At 42.9% G+C, this 22,992-nt stretch overlaps 9 protein-coding genes across 9 annotated transcripts; 5 read left to right on the forward strand and 4 right to left on the reverse strand.

The window, feature by feature from the left end:
* The first annotated feature begins 839 nt into the window (after positions 1-839).
* On the forward strand, positions 840-2,368 carry BYT42DRAFT_365162 (uncharacterized protein). The gene is made up of 3 exons (XM_051563249.1): positions 840-1,066; positions 1,146-2,268; positions 2,345-2,368. The coding sequence occupies exon 2, from the start codon at positions 1,184-1,186 to the stop codon at positions 2,135-2,137; it is 954 nt and encodes a 317-aa protein (XP_051423352.1). The 5' UTR covers positions 840-1,066; positions 1,146-1,183; the 3' UTR covers positions 2,138-2,268; positions 2,345-2,368.
* Positions 2,369-2,965: 597 nt separating this feature from the next.
* Positions 2,966-4,156, forward strand: BYT42DRAFT_365233 (protein-tyrosine phosphatase-like protein). The gene is made up of 5 exons (XM_051563250.1): positions 2,966-3,242; positions 3,338-3,396; positions 3,474-3,739; positions 3,809-3,912; positions 3,967-4,156. The coding sequence occupies exons 1-5, from the start codon at positions 3,048-3,050 to the stop codon at positions 4,078-4,080; spliced, it is 738 nt and encodes a 245-aa protein (XP_051423353.1). The 5' UTR covers positions 2,966-3,047; the 3' UTR covers positions 4,081-4,156.
* Positions 4,157-4,231: 75 nt separating this feature from the next.
* BYT42DRAFT_496649 (fructose-bisphosphate aldolase, class II) lies at positions 4,232-5,379 on the reverse strand (the record flags this gene model as incomplete). The annotated part of the gene is made up of 2 exons (XM_051564435.1): positions 4,232-5,038; positions 5,110-5,379. 2 exons carry the CDS (start codon positions 5,377-5,379, stop codon positions 4,232-4,234), a joined length of 1,077 nt encoding a protein of 358 aa, XP_051423354.1.
* A 334-nt stretch (positions 5,380-5,713) lies between these two features.
* Positions 5,714-7,286, reverse strand: BYT42DRAFT_572486 (uncharacterized protein). The gene is made up of 5 exons (XM_051568615.1): positions 7,031-7,286; positions 6,696-6,951; positions 6,462-6,611; positions 6,279-6,391; positions 5,714-6,199 (listed from the first exon to the last, which is right to left on the reverse strand). Exons 1-5 carry the CDS (start codon positions 7,181-7,183, stop codon positions 5,801-5,803), a joined length of 1,071 nt encoding a protein of 356 aa, XP_051423355.1. The 5' UTR covers positions 7,184-7,286; the 3' UTR covers positions 5,714-5,800.
* Positions 7,287-9,718: 2,432 nt separating this feature from the next.
* Positions 9,719-11,551, forward strand: BYT42DRAFT_365253 (uncharacterized protein). Its single transcript, XM_051563251.1, has 5 exons — positions 9,719-9,828; positions 9,899-10,079; positions 10,196-10,486; positions 10,609-10,897; positions 10,999-11,551. The coding sequence occupies exons 1-5, from the start codon at positions 9,826-9,828 to the stop codon at positions 11,522-11,524; spliced, it is 1,290 nt and encodes a 429-aa protein (XP_051423356.1). The 5' UTR covers positions 9,719-9,825; the 3' UTR covers positions 11,525-11,551.
* Positions 11,552-12,665: 1,114 nt separating this feature from the next.
* On the forward strand, positions 12,666-14,357 carry BYT42DRAFT_496947 (uncharacterized protein; the record flags this gene model as incomplete). The annotated part of the gene is made up of 3 exons (XM_051564467.1): positions 12,666-13,019; positions 13,098-13,439; positions 13,536-14,357. 3 exons carry the CDS (start codon positions 12,666-12,668, stop codon positions 14,355-14,357), a joined length of 1,518 nt encoding a protein of 505 aa, XP_051423357.1.
* A 1,079-nt stretch (positions 14,358-15,436) lies between these two features.
* BYT42DRAFT_572497 (uncharacterized protein) lies at positions 15,437-17,085 on the forward strand. The gene is made up of 5 exons (XM_051568616.1): positions 15,437-15,682; positions 15,761-16,232; positions 16,329-16,477; positions 16,578-16,668; positions 16,812-17,085. The coding sequence occupies exons 1-5, from the start codon at positions 15,550-15,552 to the stop codon at positions 16,873-16,875; spliced, it is 909 nt and encodes a 302-aa protein (XP_051423358.1). The 5' UTR covers positions 15,437-15,549; the 3' UTR covers positions 16,876-17,085.
* A 2,023-nt stretch (positions 17,086-19,108) lies between these two features.
* BYT42DRAFT_594034 (ubiquitin-conjugating enzyme/RWD-like protein) lies at positions 19,109-19,701 on the reverse strand (the record flags this gene model as incomplete). Its single annotated transcript, XM_051570739.1, has 3 exons — positions 19,109-19,256; positions 19,324-19,621; positions 19,677-19,701. 3 exons carry the CDS (start codon positions 19,699-19,701, stop codon positions 19,109-19,111), a joined length of 471 nt encoding a protein of 156 aa, XP_051423359.1.
* Positions 19,702-20,325: 624 nt separating this feature from the next.
* Positions 20,326-22,906, reverse strand: BYT42DRAFT_594035 (glycoside hydrolase superfamily; the record flags this gene model as incomplete). Its single annotated transcript, XM_051570740.1, has 6 exons — positions 20,326-20,938; positions 21,002-21,249; positions 21,306-21,437; positions 21,513-22,148; positions 22,220-22,357; positions 22,451-22,906. 6 exons carry the CDS (start codon positions 22,904-22,906, stop codon positions 20,326-20,328), a joined length of 2,223 nt encoding a protein of 740 aa, XP_051423360.1.
* Between the last annotated feature and the right edge of the window lie 86 nt (positions 22,907-22,992).

Below are 22,992 nucleotides of genomic sequence, written 5' to 3' on the forward strand. Positions count from 1 at the left end.
AGGACGATACGTGGGAATCTGAAAAGAATATGTGGGTATCTGACCAACTTGTCAAACACGCCATGATGGCATTAACCCCGTTTCATGTAGCTATGCTACCGAATTGTTGAAAGCATATTGGGAAGCCCGGACTGGAAAAACGAATAACGAAGCATCGCGGCCTGATACGTCCATCGAATCATCCGAATCGAAATCAACTGCAACTGGAACCAGCAAAACGACCAATGAGTCTGTTTGGGCCGTTCCTGATCTTGAGCCTTTAACCCCACAACAAGACAAAGAGACTTCAAAAACCATCAAGATCAAACAAGAGCAACAAATAGACAGTATTACTGGGGGAAGCGAGGGAAACAATGACGCAGTGACCGATGCCACTTCCGAATCCGAGAACGCTACAGTGGAACCAAAACCACTCGCGGTCTCCAAAGGCAACGCCACCAGCACCGCTGTACCTGAAATAGACGCGCAACAGAACCCCCTGTCAACTGAAAAGCATACAGCGACAGAAGCAGTTACAACCACCTCATTAGAGTTGCCATCCGCGACAACCTTAGAATCTGCATTACCATCCATACGTGTGTCACGTCCAGAAACGCAAACACCACAGCCTTCCACCAACGATCTGAAGCATCATTTAGATCCCGATCAAACCGGGTCACCAAGTGCAAAACGTCTCAAATTACAAGAATCACAGGCAAAAGAAGAAGAAGGAGGGGCGAAACAATCGAATGTGTCACCAATGGAAGAGGACGTGGCTCCTGAACAAAGAGAGGATTCAGTGAACGCGCCTCTTGATAAGCTCACGACTACAACTGCAAGAGAGGAAAAGAAGGCGGATGGTTCGTTGGTACAGTCCATGATGGCTACTGCAAAAAAGATCATCACTCCAATTATAAAGGACACCACTGTACCGATTGCACAACAAGATATTGCCTCAGCTACTGACACTGCTAAGCAAGTCAATCCTTTAGCTATGCAAGATGGATCAGAACCAGCCATAGAGGAGACCGTAGATAATATGCCGGTGTCAACAGAGACAGACACGGAGATGGAGACAGAGACAGAGGTGACGATAGCAGATACCAAAGAAGCACTGGATTTAAATGTCGGAAAAACGACGGTATCGGTGACAGAAGAGAACGTAGATGTTGCCCCAAAGCCGCAAGGAATTACAGCAACAGATATGGAAAGTAACACGGAGACAGCCATGATAGAAACTGAAACATTGAGCTCAAAGGCAACTACGGTCTCCGATCTGGAAAAAAAGACCCCAACAAGTACCTCAGAAGCCACAACTAAAGCTGTAGGCGATCTTATCGTAGCATCGGAAAAAGCAGTTACAACAGCTGTGCAAGAGCCTTCGGTAGCCACGAAGCAAAATGAGGCGTCGATGACCCCAAAAGAACATCAAGTCAGTGTGGAAGAAACGATCAATGGCCTATCTGACAAACAAGCTTTATCCCCTGCAGAACAAAAAGCCGACACGCATGTAGACCAAGATATGGATATCACGGAAGACCTTGGTGAAATGGATAAGGATAGACTCGGATACCAACGTGTGGACTCCACAGAGGATGTTGTCGAACAAGAAGATGAGAGACTTGGAGACCGAAATATGGCATCAGCGGAAAAAGTCCAATGCCAGGTTAATAGGGATATGATACCCACCGAAGAAGCCGAGAGTCTTGCCGACAAAGATAGATTATCAGCAGAAAAGGTCCACAGCCAGGTTGATAAGGATATAGCACCCATCGAAGAAGTCGAGAGTCTTGCCAACAAAGATATGGTATCGGCGGAAAAGGCTGATAGCCTTGTGGACAATGAGATGCGATCCGCAGACAAGGTCGATATCTCTGCGGATGATACAGATATGGTACTCACAAAAGGCCTTACCGACGAAGTGGAAGAAAAAGTCGATAGGCTTGCCGACAAAGAAATGGAAATTACAGAAGACATTGTTATGGAAGAACCTGAAGATGGCATAGAGATCAATTCGAGCAACGACGAACAGGTGGTTTTTGACGAGGCATTTCCTGAGGATACTACATTGGACTGGAACGAACAAGTCAAAAGCATTGAAATGATCGTTCGTTCGCCGACCCAAGATAAAGCACTTTATGGCGTAATACGATGGTAAGTTGATAGGCTGCATGGGACATCCACTTGTTGGAAATACCACATCATTTGACATTTAATTATATCTATAGGCAAAACGAAATGTTATCAATGCATCCCCTCACCCTTCTTTCCGAAAAATGTCCAAACAAGGTATGTTCTTTTCTCACCATTGATAAAAATTTTAGCAAAGGTTGAAGGAATGCAATGCTCATAATACTCGTCATAGTTGCTCGAATTCTATGAACGAAAAGCCGTTTTCGATGCTACGGCTGTACAAACAAGCGTTCATTAGTCACTTTTTTGGACGTCAATATCTTGTAAATGAGTCATCTGATAAAGAAATGTGTATGATTGTTCGTAAAAAGGTATATAATTAGTAATAGTGATAGTAACAGTGTATTGTAATGAATACGGTATTCTCGCAAGGGCTGTCCCATCAACAGAGGCTGCAGTTGAATGGCCTCGTTGAAGAAAGTTGGCATCCCTGTTTTCCTCACGGCTTGGTACCGTATCATTCAGCTATGGTGCCGGCAGTGCGAGTTTTGGCAATGAAGCGACAACTTCACACGCACGAGCTTACCGTCGGTGATAGCAATGGTATTCAGTATGATGCAAGTAGTACGGACATAGTTTTATCGCTTTATATTCGTCGATGATGTACAAGATGTATAACTGCATAAACCATTCTTATTATCTCTTTTTCTGTTGCCTTATCAACGAAAAAAGTTACAATGAAAGCGTGACAAACAGATACCAGCATTTCCACATGGTGCATTTGAAACTCCGTTTACAGAACGCCAAAGGGATGACACAAGTGTTCACGGCGGAGCCGGATTTCATGTGATGCCGCAAAGTGATCCAGGTTCACCTTCTTTTTTTTGACTAGCGTTTTCATATCATACTTGCACCTGCTGGCAGAGCTTTAACTAATGTTGCGATCCAAGCCGCGCATCAAACAGCAACGCTCGTCGCTCGGCATCAGTCATGCTGTGCAATTGGAAGAGGAAGTAGACAATGCGAAACCGGGTCAAAACATCATGAGCGATGACATGTTGAAAGAACCAAGTGAGCGCAGCAGTATCTTTGGCTGGGCTCGCTTCATGTTATCATTATATTATAACAAGGTGGGGTTTTATTTAAAGTCTTGACATGTTGCGTGTATTTATTAGCTGCACTATAAATCTCAAATCCCGTTTCTTCTTGAATTTTTGGCCTTTATGTATACAAGCTAGCTGTGAATTTGTTTGGTTGCATAACGGGGTGGTCATGGTATAATCGGTACGGCAAGCTTGCGATGTAGGGCATAGTTCACACTACAGATCATTAACTCATACTATGAATGTTCGTTTTTCAAGGATTGACCAGTTTGTGTATCTGGGGGCTTTACCCACTCCGTCTCACATCAAATCCATGCATGCGAATCATCATCTGTGTGCTGTGGTGAACATGTGTGCGGAGTTTCCGGGCTACCACCACCTGTACAAGGAGCTGTCAGTGCAGCAAATTCGTTTGGCTACCACCGATTTCACCGTCCCGTCCGTTGCTCTTCTTCGAGAAGGCGTAGAGGCTATCATCCGCACCGCCGTCCAAGAGAATAAATGCGTCTATTTGCATTGTAAAGGTAGGTCGGCCCAGCGCCTGCAAGCAACAATCGTAAAATATGATGGACTCAGTCGTTACCCAACCACAGCTGGCCGAGGAAGAAGCGCTGCCGTGGCAATATGCTATTTATTGCGGATGTATAAAATCACACCCCTACAAGCACAACAGATACTGTTACAACGTCGCCCTCAGGTAAAAACGGCTCCCATTGTATTATAGTTCGATCACTCACTTCTCATAAAAAAGGTCGATAAGGATCTCTTTCAAACGGATGAAGTTCGAATGTACTACAAGGAAATGATCTCGGATGCTGAGGCAGGAAAAATACATCGACAACCATACCATCACCCTGCTCCATGATGTGGTGAATAATACAGAAACCCATTGCTTTAATCCAACACTCTTGAAACCAAAGAATTACTTTCATATGATGTTCATTCATTTATTTTGCAATATGTACATGTGCTATTTTTTCTTCTTATAATTGACACCCATAATTTTCTCTTTTTTTTTACAAACGGTTGACGTTACCCAAATCTTCACATGCTTCTCTGACGCGCTTAATCATTGTCTTTTCTGCTTCACGTATCCAGACGCGAGGATCGTAGTACTTCTTGTTGGGTTTATCCTGGCCTTCAGGGTTACCGACGTTGGTTTGAAGGTAATCGTGGTTCTTCTTGTAGTAATCACGGAGACCTTCCCAGTAGGCCCACTGGATATCGGTATCGACGTTCATCTTGACCACGCCGAATGACACAGCATCGGCAATTTCCTTCTTGGTAGAACCGGAACCACCGTGGAATACAAAGAGGACGGGACGATCGGTTTCGCAACCGAGCTTCTCCTGGACAAACTTTTGGTGCTTGGCGAGCAATTCAGGGTGCAACTTGACGTTACCGGGAGCATAAGAGCCGTGGACGTTACCGAACGCAGCGGCAATGGAGAAGTAGGGCGACACTTTCTTGAAGGCGCTGTAGATATCCCAGATATCCTCCGGCTGAGAGAACAAGGAGTTATTTGACACATCGTCGTTGTTGACACCATCTTCTTCGCCACCGGTAATACCGATTTCCATTTCGAGCCAAAGCTTCATGGGAGCCATGCGTTTCAAGTACGAAACACATGTGTTGATGTTGTAATCCTTGTCTTCGGCTGACAAGTCGAGCATGTGAGAAGAGAAGAGAGGTTCATTGTGGTCCTTGAAGTAAGCTTCATCGGCAGCAAGCATGCCGTCGAACCAAGGCAACAACTTTTTGGCACAATGATCGGTGTGCAAAATCACAGGAATGCCGTACGCCTTGGCGACAGAGCGGACGTACTAGTTATAACAGAGCCATTCAATCAGCCAATGTGTTCTTTTTTCAAGTTTTTCATCTCCACAAAATTTACCTGTGCACCAGCAACAGCGCCAATAATAGATGCTTCTTGGTCAGAGTTTCCAAGACCCTTGCCGGCAAAGAAGGCGGCTCCGCCTTGAGAGAATTGGATAATGATGGGAGACTTGGCTTCACGAGCAGCCTCCAAGACTGCATTGATGGTGGATGTGCTTGTGACATTGACGGCAGGAATAGCAAAATTATGCTTTTGAGCATAGTTCAACACGTTGAGAACGTGATCGCCAGTAATGACACCAGTAGGAGCAATATCGAGAATACCCATTGTGAATTATGATACAAAGAATTGAAGAAAAAATATAAATCTAATGAACTTTTTTTGTGGGGTGAATAGGCTTGCTTTTTTATACCTTTCAGATGGTGCATTTTCTCACCCGTAGACTTGGGAACGTAAAGCTGACTTCATTGCACCATTCTATGACGATGGGTGAACACTCCGATCCGACCCTAGAAAGCGCGGACACGAAAAATCAAGCTAAAATGTTAAAGTTCCCATTAGACGTATGGAAAATTGCACTAAAAAAAGTTTTTTTTTCTGCCCCTCAGGGTCAATGTCGTCAATGACAGGATATTACGCAGGCAATGGATCAATCAATGGGCTGTAGATCAAAAATTTGATGCTCTTGTTTATTGTAGTAGATTACTTTTGATGGTTTTTAAATTTATTTTTTCTTTTCTTTTCTTTTTTATTCGTCGTCGTCGTCATCCAAATCGTCTAAATTCTCTTCGGCGAACACTTCCTCTTTCACAGCGACATTTGTGTTTCCATCCTGCAGAGACATGTTTGCCACCCCGTTATTCAATCTTTCCTGCTCCAATCGTTCGCGTTCTCTTTCAGTTTCCGCACGATCGTAAGCGGCCAGATCAATAGCGTCCATGTCGTCATCTTCCTCCTGAGCCAATGCAGGATTAAAGTCGAACAGATCTCTACCAGACATGCCCTGAGATCGGCCGGCCTTCCATCGTGTTTCCTTAGCTTTACGAGCCGCAGCTTCATCGGCATCCTTCTTGACCAAACGGTTCTTTTTCCATTCGTTGAACGATTCCAAGGTAACCGGTGTGAGGTTCGGTCCAAGGTTATGACGCTACAAAGGGGGGTACATATCATCAGTCACACATATTGTTCAGTATGGTCTTTCCGCTATCGTTTTTCTCTTCTCCTACCTCGGTATCCAAAAATTCTTCCAATGAGATCTCGGACTTTTCTTCCTTTTTACTGTTCTTTGCCTTCAAGACAAAGCCAGGAGGTAAAGCGTGACGGTATTTGCATGTTGTTCCTACGATACGAGCGAGCATTAGCATTGGTCTGTTCTCTTCAAAAGGGGCCAGCTCTTCTCTTGTACAAACCTCCATTAGGACATTCCCAGAACCAACCATACTTGTTGGATTCAATAGCTTCCAAAAAGTATTTGCACACAATATCGGTTGGTGGCTGCTTGCCAGCTTTGCTTTTGACAACCTCTTCCAATTTCTCTTGATCCCAAGTTTCCATTGTATCTACATGAAAAAAAAAATGGCAGTCAGTCACCACTGGTCATCTACACCGGGCGCCCAATGAATTCCGTCAGATGACGGCTGTACCTTGCTGCTTCTCCTGTCGGGAATCGGTATATAGATCTTTCTTTTGCGCCTTGCGTTCAATGTTCAGATCATGAGAGAACTTGCACTTGCTGCCTTTCTCGCAGTGACCTTGTTTAAAATAGATACAAAGCACCGTTTTGGGATCGGTACCGAATGGCACTTTCTGTGGGGTTTGAACAGGATTGAATAATTCGGCCAATTCTTCCTTTCGCTTTTGCTCGGCCGCCTTTTTGTCGGCAATCTTTTGCTTTTCAGACTAAAGAAAAAAAGGCACATAAGTCATCTCGCAAGGATGAATTTGAGAAATTGTTGCCATTGCAATAAAACCACCGTACCGGACCCTTATTGGCATTAACTTGGCCTTTCACTTGTTGAATGTACTGCTGAACCTTCTTTGACTTGTTTTTGTTTTTCATGCCAAAGGTCTTATCTTCGGCCACCTTGACCTTCTTCTTTTGCTCGGCCTTGGACTGTTTCTTTGGTGGCATGGCGAATGTTGAGGTGACGGAAACAACAAAAAAGAAATACAAAAAAATCTCGGGTCGTCCTCCCCACTAGAGCCCTCTTACCTTGGTGACAAAAAACAAGCCGAGTGACTGCCTAAATTTTGATTGGCTCATCTTATGATGTAGGCACCGAAAAAAAAATAACAAAAAAAAGAACGACTAGACAAATCAGAATCAGAGGATCACTTACAATACAGCCGATGCAAAGAAAGCCCCCACCTTTGATTAACTAACAAAAAGCACTGCAAAGCTAAATTCATGTGATGCTGAAGAGCAACCCTCATCCTTTGCTTCAAAATTGTGTGTCGACGTTACTTTTTAAAAGTACAGTCAAGTATACCTCAAGAGTAAAGCAGGGAAGGGCGAAAACAGCATTGATAAAATCGCTGGGAACATGATGTCAAATCCAGAAAAAAAGGCATAGATTTGCTTCGTAACCGGACCTTGCTCTTCAGCATTGTTGTATTTGGCATGTTCATTTTCCTACTACAATCTGATCTCAGCCGTTCCTGGGCAAACATATCCATTTTCCATACAAGTCTAAAATATCCATCTCACTTTCTCCATATAATTCTCAATCCCTTCTATTACCAATTATACTACCAGTCGATACCCTTCCATCATACCTGGCTGTGTATTTACAGCATAACTTGATCGTTCCTTACACCATCATCACGAACTATGAATAAGCTTTCACATATTTTTTGATCTTGCTTTTTTATTCTTTTGTGCCTTCGGATATAACACTGCATCCTATATTAGATTGACGCCGCAAATTATTTCTACTAAATCACCCAAGATCTAGCATGGATTGGGCTCATGGAATTACATCAAAAGACCCGTTTTTGTATGCATTACGCTTTTTTTTTCCCCTTCTGAGATTTTGAGTCCCTCCAAGGCAAAAATAAAAATAAAATAAAAAACTCAAAAGATGACTGGATAGCATATGATGATCGCAACCGAGATTCGAACCCACTTTCGCGAGCATGGCACTCATAAACGCTCATCACAATGCTATCCACCCATACACTATGAAGCATTAATTTTCATTTTGCGAGTATCAAAGGTTGAAGTGCTGCAAAAGGGTAACTGAATGGCGATAACTTAGGTTGAACACATAATTTGCTTGCAATTGGTATTTCATTTCGACGAGGTCCTACGGCATGGTATTACCGCATGATACGTGTCAACTAATAATAAATAATACCAAAACGATATCACAGAGTTAATTTACTACAGTATCAGATCAAGTAGCACACCAACGCAGAAGGACACGAATAAAGTAGATATAATAAAGATGCTTCGTCCAGGTGCAACGACGAAAAAATTAACGGTGAACAAGTCAAGAGGAAGGCGGATGCCTCCATCATGTGAATGAGTATTCTTCTATAGTACAAAAAAGCACTCTTTTTTCCCCATCTCCATACATTGCAATCTCTAAGGTTGATTGATCGATTACTATAGTTAGAAATTGGTATACGTTGCCTTGAAAACTGGTCAGGATTATCTATTGCTTGAGATCAAACTTCTTATCATGTACTTGAATTCCATAACAAATTACTCCAGGAGTCCTGAAGCAAGCTTTTATGAAAAGCGGTTCGAATCGTTCAGGTGCTTTGGACGACGATGATTGTTATAATCAGCTAACTGTACCTTTATTACTCTCTGCTGCTTCTGACGTCCTATTTCGTGCAGATTATGGATTTCATTATTTGGTATACCGCGCCTTGCAACCCAGTTGGCATCATAAAGCAGTCGCAGTTCGATTTTCCAACTTGTCCCCCAAAGCGGCCCGAGCACAGTGTGAGCATTAAAGGCTGCAAAGCTAGTCGCGACCTCAGCACACACATGGTCTGCTTCCGCCACATACACACGCTTCATAGAACTACTGTCTCTTGATGCTGTATCATGAGCTATCAATCAGCACTCTTTTTATCATGAAAAACAAATGCCTCTCATAGGTCGCGTTGTTATGAGATTGTGGATTTGCTGTCAGACCCTCAAAAACCATTTGCATGCTGAGATCAATTGATTCCATTTTGAGCTTTTTCTGTGAAAATAAATTCGTTGGCGGATGACAGAAAATAAAAAAGGTTGAGGTACTGTGTTTATACTAGCTACTTTACAGCAGAAAGTGAGTAATGCTTAATCAAATGCCTACCATCCCTTTTGTCCTGATAAATTGACTTCAAATGATTATGCTTGATTGAAATAGTTTGGTATTTTTGTATAATAATTCATTGCATCTAATGAAAAACGAGACAACGAGTGAACCAACTAATGATTTGAAGAGAACAATGGCACAATTAGGGTTTTTTCTGTCGTACCGTGTTCAATTGAACCGCCGCCATTGTGGCGCATGGCCTGAAAAAAAAGTGACCATGCTATCTCCATTGAGGTGATGATATACAAAAGAGGCGTTAGATCACTCCTTTTCATTCCCTTTTCGAGAATCTGAAATTAAAAAAGGTACGAGTCGAATAGGGACCTGCCCCTTTTGTCAGACTTGACCTTCTTTTTTTTTTTTTTTTGGTCCTTCTCTCCTCCTTCCTTCTTTATTCTTCGTTTGCTCTCTCGTTCTGTCGTTTTCCATACACACATAACCCCTCACTTTCCTTCAACCTATGGCAAGTACAGTGAGACCATCATCACACTCAAGATGGGGTCATTAACATGCAGTGGCATTCTGTTCATTAGTGCAATAGCAACAAAAGCGGACCAAAATGGAAACGAGAATTCGTTCAAGACCATAAATTTGATTATGTCGATATCGATGAATTCTACGATCCTTCGTGCACGACACGTATCGGCTATCTTTTCGTCTATTTACTGATCCTCAAAGCCTTCTCCGTCTATGTGGCCGATTTATGGACAGGAGGTAATCGCATCCATTCAGCCGATAAAGAAAAAACCCTTGATTTTATTTTTCTGCCTGGGACTTTCACCACTCATATTCAAGCATAATTTAACTTAATGTATTGGTATAATTTCTAGTTTCACTGTTAGTAGTGGGCCAAACGATCTCTACGGCAGCGATTCCACCCGATGTATCCAAGTATATTTTCTTGGGCGCTATTCTCATCTCTTTCCTGTTACTGTTCTGGGATATTCGTAAAGCTCGCAACATCATTGCATCACGCGATATTTCTTACGCCTTCACTTCGGTCATTGGAAATCGTTACTATTCTGTCAAAGATTATAAATATTACTGCTTGTTCTGCAAAATTAACAAATCTCGCAAATTCACCGACGATATTGCATTTTTTGTCTTTTTTACTCTCAAAGGTAATCATGCTTACTTTTTCTCATGACACAGTCTCCAGAAAGCTTGGTCCTTCTTTCATTGACGTGCTTTTTGTTTTATCATCTCAACAAATCCCCCTCAACTCAAAAAAAAAATTGGATAGGATGGAAACGATTGTTATTAGCGGAAGCTCCTCGTCAAGTGATCAACGTCGTTACGTTGCAAGCGCTAGTTCCTGAATGGATCAAAAAAGCTCAGAATGGTACTCCTATCTATAATGCGTTAGGCAAAGACGTTGTGCAACAAATCATGATGGGAACTATGGCCTTCTCGTTTGTAATTTTTGCCATGTCGTTTATTCTCGTTTGCGTCGCCGCAGTGATGTATATTCCTCTGCTATGCCATATTCGAGGTAACCTGAAAGAATATTGCTGCCACAAAGTAGATAAAAGGTAATACAACATCACCATCTGATCTAGTATAGCTAAGACGGATCGTGATCTAAACTAACCATTACTTCCATTTTCTTTTTATTTCCATCCAATTCGAATAGAATTTCTGAGCTACTGCGAAAACAAGCTCGACAGCGTGTGGAACGAAACCAACGTGCTGGAAGCGGTGGCCACAAGAAGAAGTCAAAGAAAGAGTTGATCGAAATGGAAACCGTACCGCAGCCGACCTTACCCAAAGTTGACCTTGAGACGCCCAATCATCCCGTGTCGCCGTCATCCCATTACGCAGCTTCGCGACCTTATTACTATCCAAATGATAACAAGCTCAACAACATGATGCCCTCTCGATTGATGCGACGAAACAGCGGTTCTTCCATGAGTAGCGATCAGATGGGTTTGGTGTCGAATGCTCAGGCACAGCCATGGTCGGCGCAACCCAACTATAACTACCAGCCTGGTTATTACGACACTCATTCGACTCGTCAGCATCCACCTTCTGCGAGTCCCCAGTTATCCGCCTCCAATACGTACGCAACTTTACCGTCTTACCACAGCCAGCCGCAGTTGCCATATTCCCAGCCCTACCAACAGTACCCACAGTATCCTGGATACCAGAACCGTTACTAAAACCCTCTTTTCCCTCTCTTTCTTGTAAAAAAAAAAGAACCACGATCCTATATACTACGCTCCTAGACGTCTCGTCTCTGTACACCGGTTTCCATTCATTCTGCTGCCACATCTTACTCTATCGCCCTCTTGACCTCTTTTTTTGAAATATACTATACCTTTCTCGTAAACATGAATGGTTAGTCTTTTTTTTGCGATATAACTGCTAGCCTCAGAAAAAGAAAGGATCTGCAAGATTGGAGGTTTCACTGTTAGATACATTGCTTCATTTTTCGTCTTGGGTTCTTATATCGAGTTCAAGATATCATAACCAATGGCCAATAATCGTACACGTACAACATTCATCTTAAGGTATCCAGCAATGCATTTTCAAAAAAAATGTTGTGCAAAATGAACAGTGGCAATAGAAAAAGCCGATTGTTGCCGAAAAAAATCGACGGAGCTGTAAATGACAAAATATCATATATGTACATCATCACAATGACAGACGGCCTACTGTATATGAGACTTGACTATAGGAGCAGCAAAAATAGAATCAAATATTGAAAACAGGAGCATTGTATAATTCGCCTCTTGTTCTAATAGATGTACAAAGTAGCTCTTGAATCCCAGCATTGAGCGGTTTACTACAACCACTGTCTCGTGTATACCTTTAATTCAATCAGTAACTCTCTTGAATGTACTAGATACGAAATAATGAGGATTTCATTGGTGAATATGATTTCTATCCTGGAGAGTCAAATGATAAAGCCAAGTGTGTTGCTTAATAGTGGGAAAAGACCCTGAATTTTTTTTTTTTTTTCAATATCCGTTCAATGCCCATTTTGAGAGTCACATTTGCGGGTGAAATGAGTGGCTTATATCCCGGAGAGCCTTTAATCTGACAGGGATGCAAAAGAGGGGCAACGAAAGCCTGCGAGAGCTGCAAAGTCCCACCCGATTGCCAGTTTTGCGTCTTGTTCCTCTAATGTTTAGGGCCACATTCCGATTATCTCAGCTCACGGCTAACGGAGCGAAAGGTGCTATTGTACGGGCATCTACCCGATCCCAGATGGTGGGCCGAACGACAGGTAAGCAATGAATAACAGAAGCATTCCTCAGTCTATCTTTTTTTTTTTTTTTTTTTTTTTTTTTTGCTAATATGTATTGTTTCCTTTGGGTGCCAGCCGTCCGTTCTGTTACAACGGCCAGTAGCGAAACCGCGGCATCGGATATCATTACGCATAACCATCCCACGGAACCGTTAGCCAAATACAATTTGAAGCTGGTGGCCAAACTTCGCAATCCACAACACGTAAAGGAAGTGCTTCGACAAGTGTTGCGAGTCGTTGAGGACATCAAGGCAGCCAATCTTAAAATGGACATCACCAGCTACAATGCGCTCCTTAAAGCTTATGCTCAAGCGAAAGAATCCTCGTTGGTTTTGGAAACCCTGAAAACGATGAAATCCCAAGGCGTCCAACCCACCGCTCAATCGTATGCAGTGGCGCTTGAAGTGAGTTGCTTGGAAATGACTCTAGTCGACATGGTGATCAGTGATCACTAATGGGCGTTGGTTACGTGGATAAAATAGGTGTTTGCGAAGTCCGGCAAAATCGATACTCAGGAACAAATCGTGCGGTTGATGAAGGAAGATGGTCTTGCCATGACACCACAGACATATATGCAGATCTTGAAAGGGTATTGTCAAGCCGGTAGCTTGAAAAACTCGTTGGCAACGATGCAGGAGATGAAAGACAACGGCATTGAGGTCGGTTTGGCCGCTTACGGTTCCGTGATCAATTGTTGCTTCAAGTTGCGCAAATCGCAAACCGCTTTCGATCTGCTCAAGCAAGCGGAAGAAGAAAATTTGGCCCTCAATACTCGACCACAGATCTACATGGATGTCATGCGTGCAGCAGCCTGGAATGACGAGGTAGGTTTCATGCAAAACTCAGAAGAGGCAGGAATGGGATAATTTACCGGGAGAGGAGGAAAATGATGGACTTACACAAGATCACGTTTGGTTTAGTTCGATAACATGGTGTACTGCTGGAAAAAGACGATTGAACATTCGTTGCGTGCTGATGAAGGCAGTTGTTTGGACATCATGCGTGTGGCGGCGAAAGCGGGCGAGACCGTTTTGATTACTGAAGTGATTGGCCAGCTGAGTAAGCTTGGATTCACATACAAGGAGCACTACTTTACGCCGTTGATGGAATCGTTTGTGCTCAAGGATGACTGGAAGAGCGCTTTCCACGTACTGGAGATCATGCGATCGTGCGGTGTTCACCCGACAATGCGATCGACCATCCCTATTCAGAGCAAGCTGTCCAAGGACATCAATGCGATCGACGCGGCCTACTATGTACTGGAAGAGCTTCACAACGAAGGCATGAAAGTCGATGTGACAGCGTTTAATGTGGTGGTGGCGGCGTGCGCCGAGGCCAAGGATCTGCAGCGTACAGTGGCCACTTATCGTGAGGCTAGTAATTTGGGAGTCACACCGGACGTGGATACATACAATGCTGTGCTTGAAGCGTGCGTGCAGACGCGTATGAAGGGTATGGGCAACGTGGTGATTGAAGAAATGAAGAAGGCCGGCATTGCCCCGAATGTGGCGACATACAGCCGTATGATTGCATTATCATGTACACAGCAGAACTACGAAGATGCATTTACTTATCTGGAGGAGATGAAGGGTTATGGTGTCATCCCTCCTGAATCCAGCTATGTCGTACTGGTCAGAAAATTGGCAGCGCAAGCGGACCCTCGATTCTTTTTGGCACTTGAAGAGATGGAAACCTACGGATACCAGGTGTCACCGAAAATAAGAGCATTATGGCGACAGTAAATAGATCATTTATTTCAAAAAACAACTCCATAAAACTCTAAAAAAAAGAGTTTCTCAAAACGTATGTACACATATCAGAAAGAAGAAATAAAAATAAAACAGCTTCTATAGAATAGATTTACTTTTCAAACATTGCGCTATGTCTTTTTGTGATGATAATATTTTTATGTAGAATGGCCGCTTTTCTCTGTCCAAAAATTGGATTGGTTCTCAGCACGGCCGGATAGTAAAATAAGGCGAAGAAAAAAAAAGACAGAACTTTAAAAAACTAAATAGAAAAGAACATTCCAAGGTTGAGCGAAAAATAGAAATGATGCCTTGCTTTGTGTATAAAATGCTTTGCATTGTTTTGACAATGGCAGTAAACTTGATCATCGCATAAATAAACAAACAAGGTGATCAGGGGAGCGAGAAAACGCCCTTATTTTTTTAAGGTCTTTCATATATCTGTGAATGGTGAACGAATGTACTACCCAAGCTAGGCTACACAAGATATTAGTGCCGGATGTGGTCTTCCTTTATGGAACTAAAAGGAGAAATTAAAAATGGCAGTAACAAGGATGGCGTTTCGTGGCAATGTATCGATGACGACCACTGTTCCTGACCAGCTCCTTGGTTACCAGTCACATTAGATGGGGTTCTTATGTATGCTTATGCAAGCGACCATGTCCATGCCGGGTGTTTTTTTCTGTGAGCATCGGAATGTCTGAAACAGAAAAAAGTGGGACAAAATCTGAGTATCGTACCAGAATCTAACTTTGGAGGAAAGGAAGGCGGTTCCGGCCGCGGACAAAAGGTAAGAAGGTCGGAGAAGTAAATGCAGTGGTACCTTGTCCAACCCAGCCATCATCGAGTGACACGTCAAGGTAGTGCATGAGAAAAAAAAAAAAAAAAACTAGGACCAGTGCTTCGCATCTATTCGTCCATAGACTCACCTGAAGCATCAAACCAAATATTTGTGAGAGAGAGAGAAAAAGGAAATGCCATAGCGCCGTTCATCGTAGCACTTTTTTTTTTATAAAAAAAAAAAAACATTTATAAAGTGAGCGTTCCAACGACGGATGAGAGGAAAAAAAACTCGCAAAATAACATTTCGATTTCGACCCTTTTACCAGGCCGTCTTCTACCTTTCCACTCTTTGATAACCCTCCTTCCCGTTCCAATCCTTCGAATTATCTACCTTTCATTCAGAATGCAACACCCTCCTCAATTTTCCGCCGCCGAGTACGTCAACGATTACTACCCTGTCCCCTCCACCAAGTTGGATTTGATGCATGACACCGCATTGTATCCCTCAGTCCAGCCTGTCACGGTCCCCAGCAATGGTAAAAAAATCAAAATTTACAACCGAATGCAAATGACATAGCGTTGTCCATTGAACTAATTCACTCATTCGTTCATAGCTTCCTTCTATGGTTCTCCTCCTTCTGCTGGGGCTTACTATGACCCTTCATTTGGATTCAGTTCCATGCAACCCGGAAGCCCCGACTCATTCATGTCGGCCATGACCCCGTCCACTCCTCCGATTGTGATGAGACAAGATCCTCCGATGCTTGTCGCTTCCTCGTCGTCTTCGACTGTTTCCTCCACTTCATCGACGGCCTTCCTCAGTGAAACGTTTGCCAAGGTGTCTTCGTTACCTGAATCTTTCTATCCGGAGTTTTTGCAGTATTCCAAGGAAACGTATGAGCAACAATCGGTGACCAAGAAGCGGAAAGCACAAGATGACACGATCCCAACTCAGCACGATAACTCTGATAAAGACCAATTGAGTTCCAACTTTGCTGAGTATCGCAAGCATCGAAAGCTCGACCACCAGCGATCTCCCTCTCCACAAGAGGATTCGGGGTCCGATGATGGGACCAGTGATGATATGTAAGTGGTCCTTTTTTTTTCTCAAAAATTTTCTTTGAGTTACCTGAAAAAAAAAAAGATCGAGGATGTCAGGACTAAATATTTTTTATTTACTAGGCGCACCACGGCTGAAATGCGTCGACAGATCCATATTCAATCCGAGCAAAAGCGTCGTGCCCAAATCAAAGACGGGTTTGAAGAACTCCGTAACGAGTTGCCTGCTTGTCTGAACAAAAAGATGAGCAAAGTGGTCCTGTTACATCGCAGTAAGTGGGGGAAATACGTCACATGATACCGAGAATTGTTCTCTGATGGGAATCTTTAATAATTTTTTATCATTTCTTTTTTTTTTTTTCTTCACCTTAGCCGTTCAACATATCCAGCATTTGAAGAGTACGCAAATGGTCATTTTGGCCGAACTGGAACGCCTTGTGCATGAAAATGAACAACTTCGCTCGTAAGTCATCCACGGTTTGGATTTCTTTGGTGTTGCTGGGGCATGGGATAGGGTTAGAATATGGTGTGAGAAGATAGGACGACGGAACCATGTTGTGTAGCCCAAGGCGGAATATTAAAAAAAACTTTTTGTTCTGCATGTAGGTTCCAACAAGGTGTGCTGCAGAAACAAGCGCTGGAGAATATGTACTCCATTGGCACCATGTAAATCCGTCCACGTACTCATTTCATCACTTCTTTTCTTCTACGCACTACTTCAATTTCCTGTTTCTATATTGCATTCTCTCTATCTAAGCCCACTTTTTTTTATATGTCCAAATTTTTCCTTTAATGTCGACTGCCTCTACATATTTTCTTTTTTCTTTCTTCAAATTTATAGAGTCTGTTCTAATGTTCCTTTTTTTTTTCTCTCTCTCTGTATACCCAAGAGCCCATTTCTCTTTTTTCTTTTTTTCAGCAAATAACCACCAAAGTTATATTTCTTTTTTTTTCTTTTCTTTAATCGCTATGATTCTTCAAATACTGTAACAAGGCACTATTAAAAAAATTTCAAAAAAAAAAAACCCAACGACAAAGTTTTTGATATTGCTCCATGACACATCTTCCACAATAGGCTGCAAGTGATCGTTCAGCTGCAGTTCCCGGTCCAAGGTTGTGAAAAGTCCAAGCTTCAATCCACCAATCAAAGACAAAGCATGCTCCAGTTATGAAAAATAAAGTTTGCATCATACATTTGTATCCAGAGTCATAAAAATTTCAAATGCATCTTTCACATCAGAAAGATAGTATTCCCTGACTGTGTGTACCACTTTGAAAGGTTATACCGTGTTACCATCACCGATTTCCTTTCTACCAACATCTTGCCATTCACAAACCTTGATCATACAGTCAACCTGTAAAATTCTTATCGCATCTTTTACAATGACTTCGTTTTGGTAACAATATAAACTCTTATACAATCTGGCATTTAAAATGATGACGGGAGTGCAAGAGTTTGCTTCGTCAATGAAAGAAAAAAGACGCTTTGATGGCAACATTTTGTTATCATGACTAACTGGCAAATGATATCATTAACATGTCGATCGTCGCTTTATTCTCTAAAATGCGTCCGCCGTGATAACTCTATCAGTTCGGCGATAAAACTTTATGGTATGACAATGTCTCTTCGGAATATCCGGTTGTCACCAAAAATTTCCAGTAATACTGACATGATTCAGTCTGATGGCGATAGCTCTCACTTCAAAATTTCTCAACGTAATATTCACACCATTTTTCCTATCATATGTTGAAGAAAAAAAAGGATCTATCGCCTTCTCATTCATATCGTACATGTGATCGCGTACTCCGACGGAAAGCCATTGCCTGTTATGCAGCCCATCAATCGCTGCCCAAATTACCTTTTTCGCTGGTGAAAAAAGTGTAACTTGTACTGCGTGTGGTTGGATATATTGTGTGGTAGTTGAAATCGTTTGATACGTCGGTGACATATCCATTAGATCAAAGATGGTAAGTCCAAGATGTCAACGAGAACGAAAATAGAATGTTTTATTACACAGTGAATACTGATAGGCATTCTTATATGATTCCTGAGTCATTGCCTTTTTAAAAGTGGCTTTCGATAGAAAGAATGTTTTGGTTTGAGAAGGAGATGATGACTGATAGAAAGAATACCTAGACTTACGGAAAAATGAGTATTCCATGTCAAAAGAGAGGCCAATGTGGTGATGTCTATGTCGAATACGTAATTGATCATGTCGACATTTGGTCCTACCTCTGTCAAGGCCACGAGGATGATGAAGTTTTCGGTCACATTGCATGCTCACGTTCATTAATGTCCCACATATCAATGGGTCGGCATATGAATAAAAAGCTGGTCATTGTAACATTTTTAACATGGAATGCAACTTGAGCGAGAAAATAGTGTTGGTAAATTCCGCCGTAAAAATATGCCTGTCCTTATGCACCTCTCACTACCGTCCGCACATCTTTTTCGTTCAACTTTGTTGTACCAATACACCCTTTTCGCGAGCGTGAGTGCCTCATTTCTTGGACTCTTGGATGCCCTTGTAAATGATGGAGCGCGATACACTGAATGCTGTGCAATTGTATCTTTTCCCCTCCCCGCGCGATTTGTGCTCTTTGCTCAATGTTAAGCATTATATTGTATTGGTAAAAATAAAAAAAATAACCGCCCAAAGTTCCTTTTATGCAAAAACTGACCAAGAGGAGAAGCGTTCATTTGCTGGGTTAACAAAAACCTCAGTTTGGTATAAATTTCCTGATCAAGCCCTTCAGGCAATTCCAAATCAAGGGTAACATGATGAGACGGCTAAATTCATGGATGGGCCATTTGACTAGTGGTTTTCAAGATGTGCGATTTCAATTCGTCTGCAGTGGAAATAAAATATACAGAGTTAGCGCTACAAAAAGAAACAGACTCATCAAAGCTTACCAAACTTTGCTTCGGCGAGTGGCGAGAACCGGATCAGATTGTTATCCGGGAAATGATCAAACAAAAATGACTCGGTAATGGACAGCTGAGCGCATTGCTGAGCCAATTTACTGAAAATGACAGGATCGTTTCGATATCTGTTTATAAGTTTTAATACCACCTTTTTTTAGAGTGCATGATGTCAAATTGACTCGGGTTACTTACAGTCGATAGGCTTCCTTATTGTGGCAATGCTTATCCAAGAGACTATCGAGTACGGGTCTCTTGAACATGTTCTTGACATAATGAAGCACATGTAAAAGATAGTCCTGATATGGTCGCCACGTCGGGAATCGCTGCACAAGAGACAAGTTGCCACTGACATCCACCAATGGATGAAAAATATCGGTGAGGAAGGTCACAGTGGGTGGCAATGCAGGATAGACTTCGGGAACGACCATGCGAAATTTGAAAACACCCGACTTGTAATAACCTTTGTGAACGAACAATACACCGTACCATACTATAATAAGCTTTTGATCAGCTTTGTCTCCTCGTTGGGTGGGTCCAAGCTTTACCACTTAAATTATCGGAAGAAGGCATCATATAAACACCGAGAGGACAGTGGTTAGGATTTCGCAAATTCATGCTACAGTATTTTCATCCATTGAGTCATATATGTTACAGCGCATATCATTCTTATCCACATACAATTCTGTCATCAGCTCGTAACGAGCGAAAAATAATGGCTTTTTCGGCGCACTTGCACTCCCCAAATCACCGACGGTATCACGATCTTCGTCCTCATCGTCCTCGTTCAATCCCAAATGGCTGAAGCTGTCACTCATGTTGCCGTCATTTGTTAGAGCCCCTTCTGATATAAATGTCGCTGTCGACCGTGGAAAAAACGATCGACGTCGTTGTTGACCAACTATGGCGGCATCAACGACCAACCCGCCTATGGATCGCTTCTGCGATAACTAAAACGCAAAATAAAAGGTTAAGACGAGCTGGCCATCAACTTGTTGCTCATCTCATGTGTCATTACAGTATTCATAGCAATAAGAACCGAAAAAAGGCGATACAGTGATCCCTTACAGCATTCGGCAATGCCCCGCAAATACAAGGTCATCCACTGAATACGTCATAACATTGTGCAGTTGCAGATCCCTTTTTTCTGATTGTGCTTTATGCAAAAAGATTGGGGTAAATTTGCTTACAAGTTTGCTACATAATACTACATGTTCCTTCAGCGGTAGATTTGTTGCTCTTGATTTTGATAGTGATTACGTCCGGTATATCGCAACCCTGACCACGTTCGTATACGTGGTATACGGTTTGTCGGTCTGGCGCATAATGGCACTCGCCTGAACTGGCTTGGATATCCAGGGACACATCCTTGTAGTGGAAGGCAGGAATAAAAATTTCAGTCACTGTGGCCAATGTGTCATTGGCATCAAAACCGCTGGCGATCTGTTCCTCTGTTTCGGCTTGACTGAATGGCTGGAACGTCAAGGTATACTCTAATGCATCCATATTAAACTCCGAAACGGTGGGCGTTCCTGCCACTTTGGAAGCATACGGACGCTGTGGACCCAGGAAAAAGAAGATGATATGAATGAGTCCATAGCTACCATGATTAAAGAGTTGATTCCAACGTACCACTGCAGCATCAAGGACTCGGCCGCCATTATGAAGTCGAGTATGCAAGTCGGCGTCGTCCGTCGAAAACGTCAAACCTGCTACCGCATCATCACGGGGAGACGAATAGATGGAAAAGTTTTCACCGTTCCAATGGTCACCATACTCGTTGTCGTTGCAGACATCATAATTCCATAAACTAAGAAATCCATATAAGCAAAAAACGAAAAAAAACTCCAGCTTTTGCGATTGGATCACTTACGTAAAGTTGACTAGATTGGTCTCAAGAGCATAAATGACGGCATCCATAAAATGCACATGGTAGCTGTAGTCACCAGTGTCAAAAGCGAGCCGTTCATTCAGATCCATCGGAATCCCGACTTCACCCAAAAGACAGGGCTTTTCTCCCATATTTTGCAATCCACTTTCCTTGATATTTCGAATCTGACCTCGATAATTCTTTTTCGCCCCATTGCGACCGAAATATGTCGCTCCAAGCACATTGCCACCCTAATAAGCCTGTGGGTGAGTCTTTTTTGAAATGAACTTGACCTTTTTCCACCTACATTTTGCAGTGACTGGACATCGTGTGTCATGAGACCGTTGAATTTTTTGTAGAATACGCAATTCAGATCGTACCAATGCGGTGCATAGACCATGTGATCATGATGGTCTTTTTCTGTAAAGATAGGTGATCGCTACAAGAAAGAAGAAGCATCAAAAAAGATCCAAAGCATCAACGCATCGCTGACTACTCTGATTTATGGTCTTACCTCGTTGGCCAAGGGTTCGACAAAGCAGTACCAGATCTTCTTTACACTTTGAATGGCTTGAGCGTATTGATTGACGAATGGAACGTAGAAATCTCGGTAAAAATCGACGGTTTCTCCTGTAATGGGATCTTTGGAGAAATAGGCGTCATCAAGAAGAACGGGTTGACCAGCATCGTCCAGTTTCCATACGCCATGTTGTTTCCAAATGCATGATTGATCGGCGAGCCAGGCCGATGTTCGGCTAGCATTGATCGTACGTGTGTGAGACCGCTTGGTCGGGAAAGGCCAGGACTTGATATATACACCGACTTCTTGGGGTATACCGTCACCTAAAGCAAAGGATTGAAGTGGGGACGGGGAATCTCCAAAGATCAGATTGACAATGGGATCGTATTCACGCAACGTAGGAAGCCCTATGTAGCCAGGATGCGGTTCATTCATCACTTCAAACCCCATGACGGCTGAAAGATCGACTAGCCGTTTCGCCAAATGTTGAAAGGCCTGAATAAAGCTCTTTTGCAGAAATTGTTGAATCGAACCACCTTGGTACGTGTGCTCAGCAGCAAACGTATCGCCTCCGAAAAATAATGTGAACATGGTACATGAAGCCAATTTGGTGTAATTGGTGGGCCACACCTAAGCAATCGTTGCATGTGAGACGGAATTTTTCGGGAAACTAACGACGGTCGGCATTTTTTTTCTTTTACCATGGGCAATGGATCACCTGGAACGGCGTTGGTATTGTGAACATACGCTGCGCCTGTCTCTTTGAAATTGCGGATATTCATCCCGGCGACTTCAAACGTCCAACCTGGTGCACCAGAACCGCCGGAAAACCGGGACCACTGCAGTGAAGCGTGTTAGTCAACGTACGTCAACAATGTAGGGAGTTGTTCCTGAACATTAGCATGAATTATTGGAATGGAGATTATGCCTACCGTATCTTGATGGGGATCAATCATGCATTTCAAGCCGTATTTCGGCATGAGAGCAATCAGTTCTCGTAAGTAATCGATGTATTCTTCATCGTACTGTCCCGGGCCTTGATGTTCGAGCGCTTCCCAAGGCACCAAAAAACGAATCAAGGTCAACCCCCAGGCACGCAACCGGTTGAAATGCTCGTCGGCTTCTTTTAACGGAAATGGCCGGCCTACAAAGCTCACACCGCGATGGTCCCAAAACAGTTTTTCATCGTACAAGTGAGTGGAGCCGGGATATGGATGAGTAGGAAGTTTGGATGAACCGCATACATTGACCCCACGCATCAGCAGCGTGCGTCCCGTTGAATCTTTGAACCATCGACCGCTGTGGCGAATCTCCGTGTTCCACTCTTGCGCAGCGTGGCACGGCTGAACAAAAGACAAATGAGGTGCTTCAAGTGAGTCAGTTACCATTGCTGATCCTATTCACACAGGTTTGGAAATAAACTGTTAAAAAGTAATGCCAACAATACGTGCCCATTTGTCAATTATTTTCCCAA

The sequence above is a fragment of the Radiomyces spectabilis genome, assembly GCF_025331425.1.
Source record: "Radiomyces spectabilis strain NRRL 2753 chromosome Unknown BYT42scaffold_7, whole genome shotgun sequence".
Taxonomy (NCBI): Eukaryota; Fungi; Mucoromycota; class Mucoromycetes; order Mucorales; family Radiomycetaceae; genus Radiomyces; species Radiomyces spectabilis.

Bases quoted from the DNA above. Each gene is read 5' to 3' on its own strand.
- BYT42DRAFT_365162 (XM_051563249.1), top strand. From the start codon at position 1,184: ATGGAAAGTAACACGGAGACAGCCATGATAGAAACTGAAACATTGAGC.
- BYT42DRAFT_572486 (XM_051568615.1), bottom strand. From the start codon at position 7,183: ATGCCACCAAAGAAACAGTCCAAGGCCGAGCAAAAGAAGAAGGTCAAG. The intron at 6,392-6,461 runs GTTTGTACAAGA...CTCGTATCGTAG, and splicing joins CTGGGAATGTCCTAATGGAG to GAACAACATGCAAATACCGT. The intron at 6,200-6,278 runs GTAGGAGAAGAG...CCCCCTTTGTAG, and splicing joins AAGAATTTTTGGATACCGAG to CGTCATAACCTTGGACCGAA.
- BYT42DRAFT_365253 (XM_051563251.1), top strand. The intron at 10,080-10,195 runs GTAATCGCATCC...TATAATTTCTAG, and splicing joins GGCCGATTTATGGACAGGAG to TTTCACTGTTAGTAGTGGGC. The intron at 10,898-10,998 runs GTAATACAACAT...CAATTCGAATAG, and splicing joins TGCCACAAAGTAGATAAAAG to AATTTCTGAGCTACTGCGAA.
- BYT42DRAFT_365233 (XM_051563250.1), top strand. From the start codon at position 3,048: ATGTTGCGATCCAAGCCGCGCATCAAACAGCAACGCTCGTCGCTCGGC. The intron at 3,243-3,337 runs GTGGGGTTTTAT...TTTGGCCTTTAT, and splicing joins TATCATTATATTATAACAAG to GTATACAAGCTAGCTGTGAA. The intron at 3,740-3,808 runs GTAGGTCGGCCC...ACCCAACCACAG, and splicing joins CGTCTATTTGCATTGTAAAG to CTGGCCGAGGAAGAAGCGCT.
- BYT42DRAFT_572497 (XM_051568616.1), top strand. From the start codon at position 15,550: ATGCAACACCCTCCTCAATTTTCCGCCGCCGAGTACGTCAACGATTAC. The intron at 16,233-16,328 runs GTAAGTGGTCCT...TTTATTTACTAG, and splicing joins GATGGGACCAGTGATGATAT to GCGCACCACGGCTGAAATGC. The intron at 16,478-16,577 runs GTAAGTGGGGGA...TCTTCACCTTAG, and splicing joins AGTGGTCCTGTTACATCGCA to CCGTTCAACATATCCAGCAT.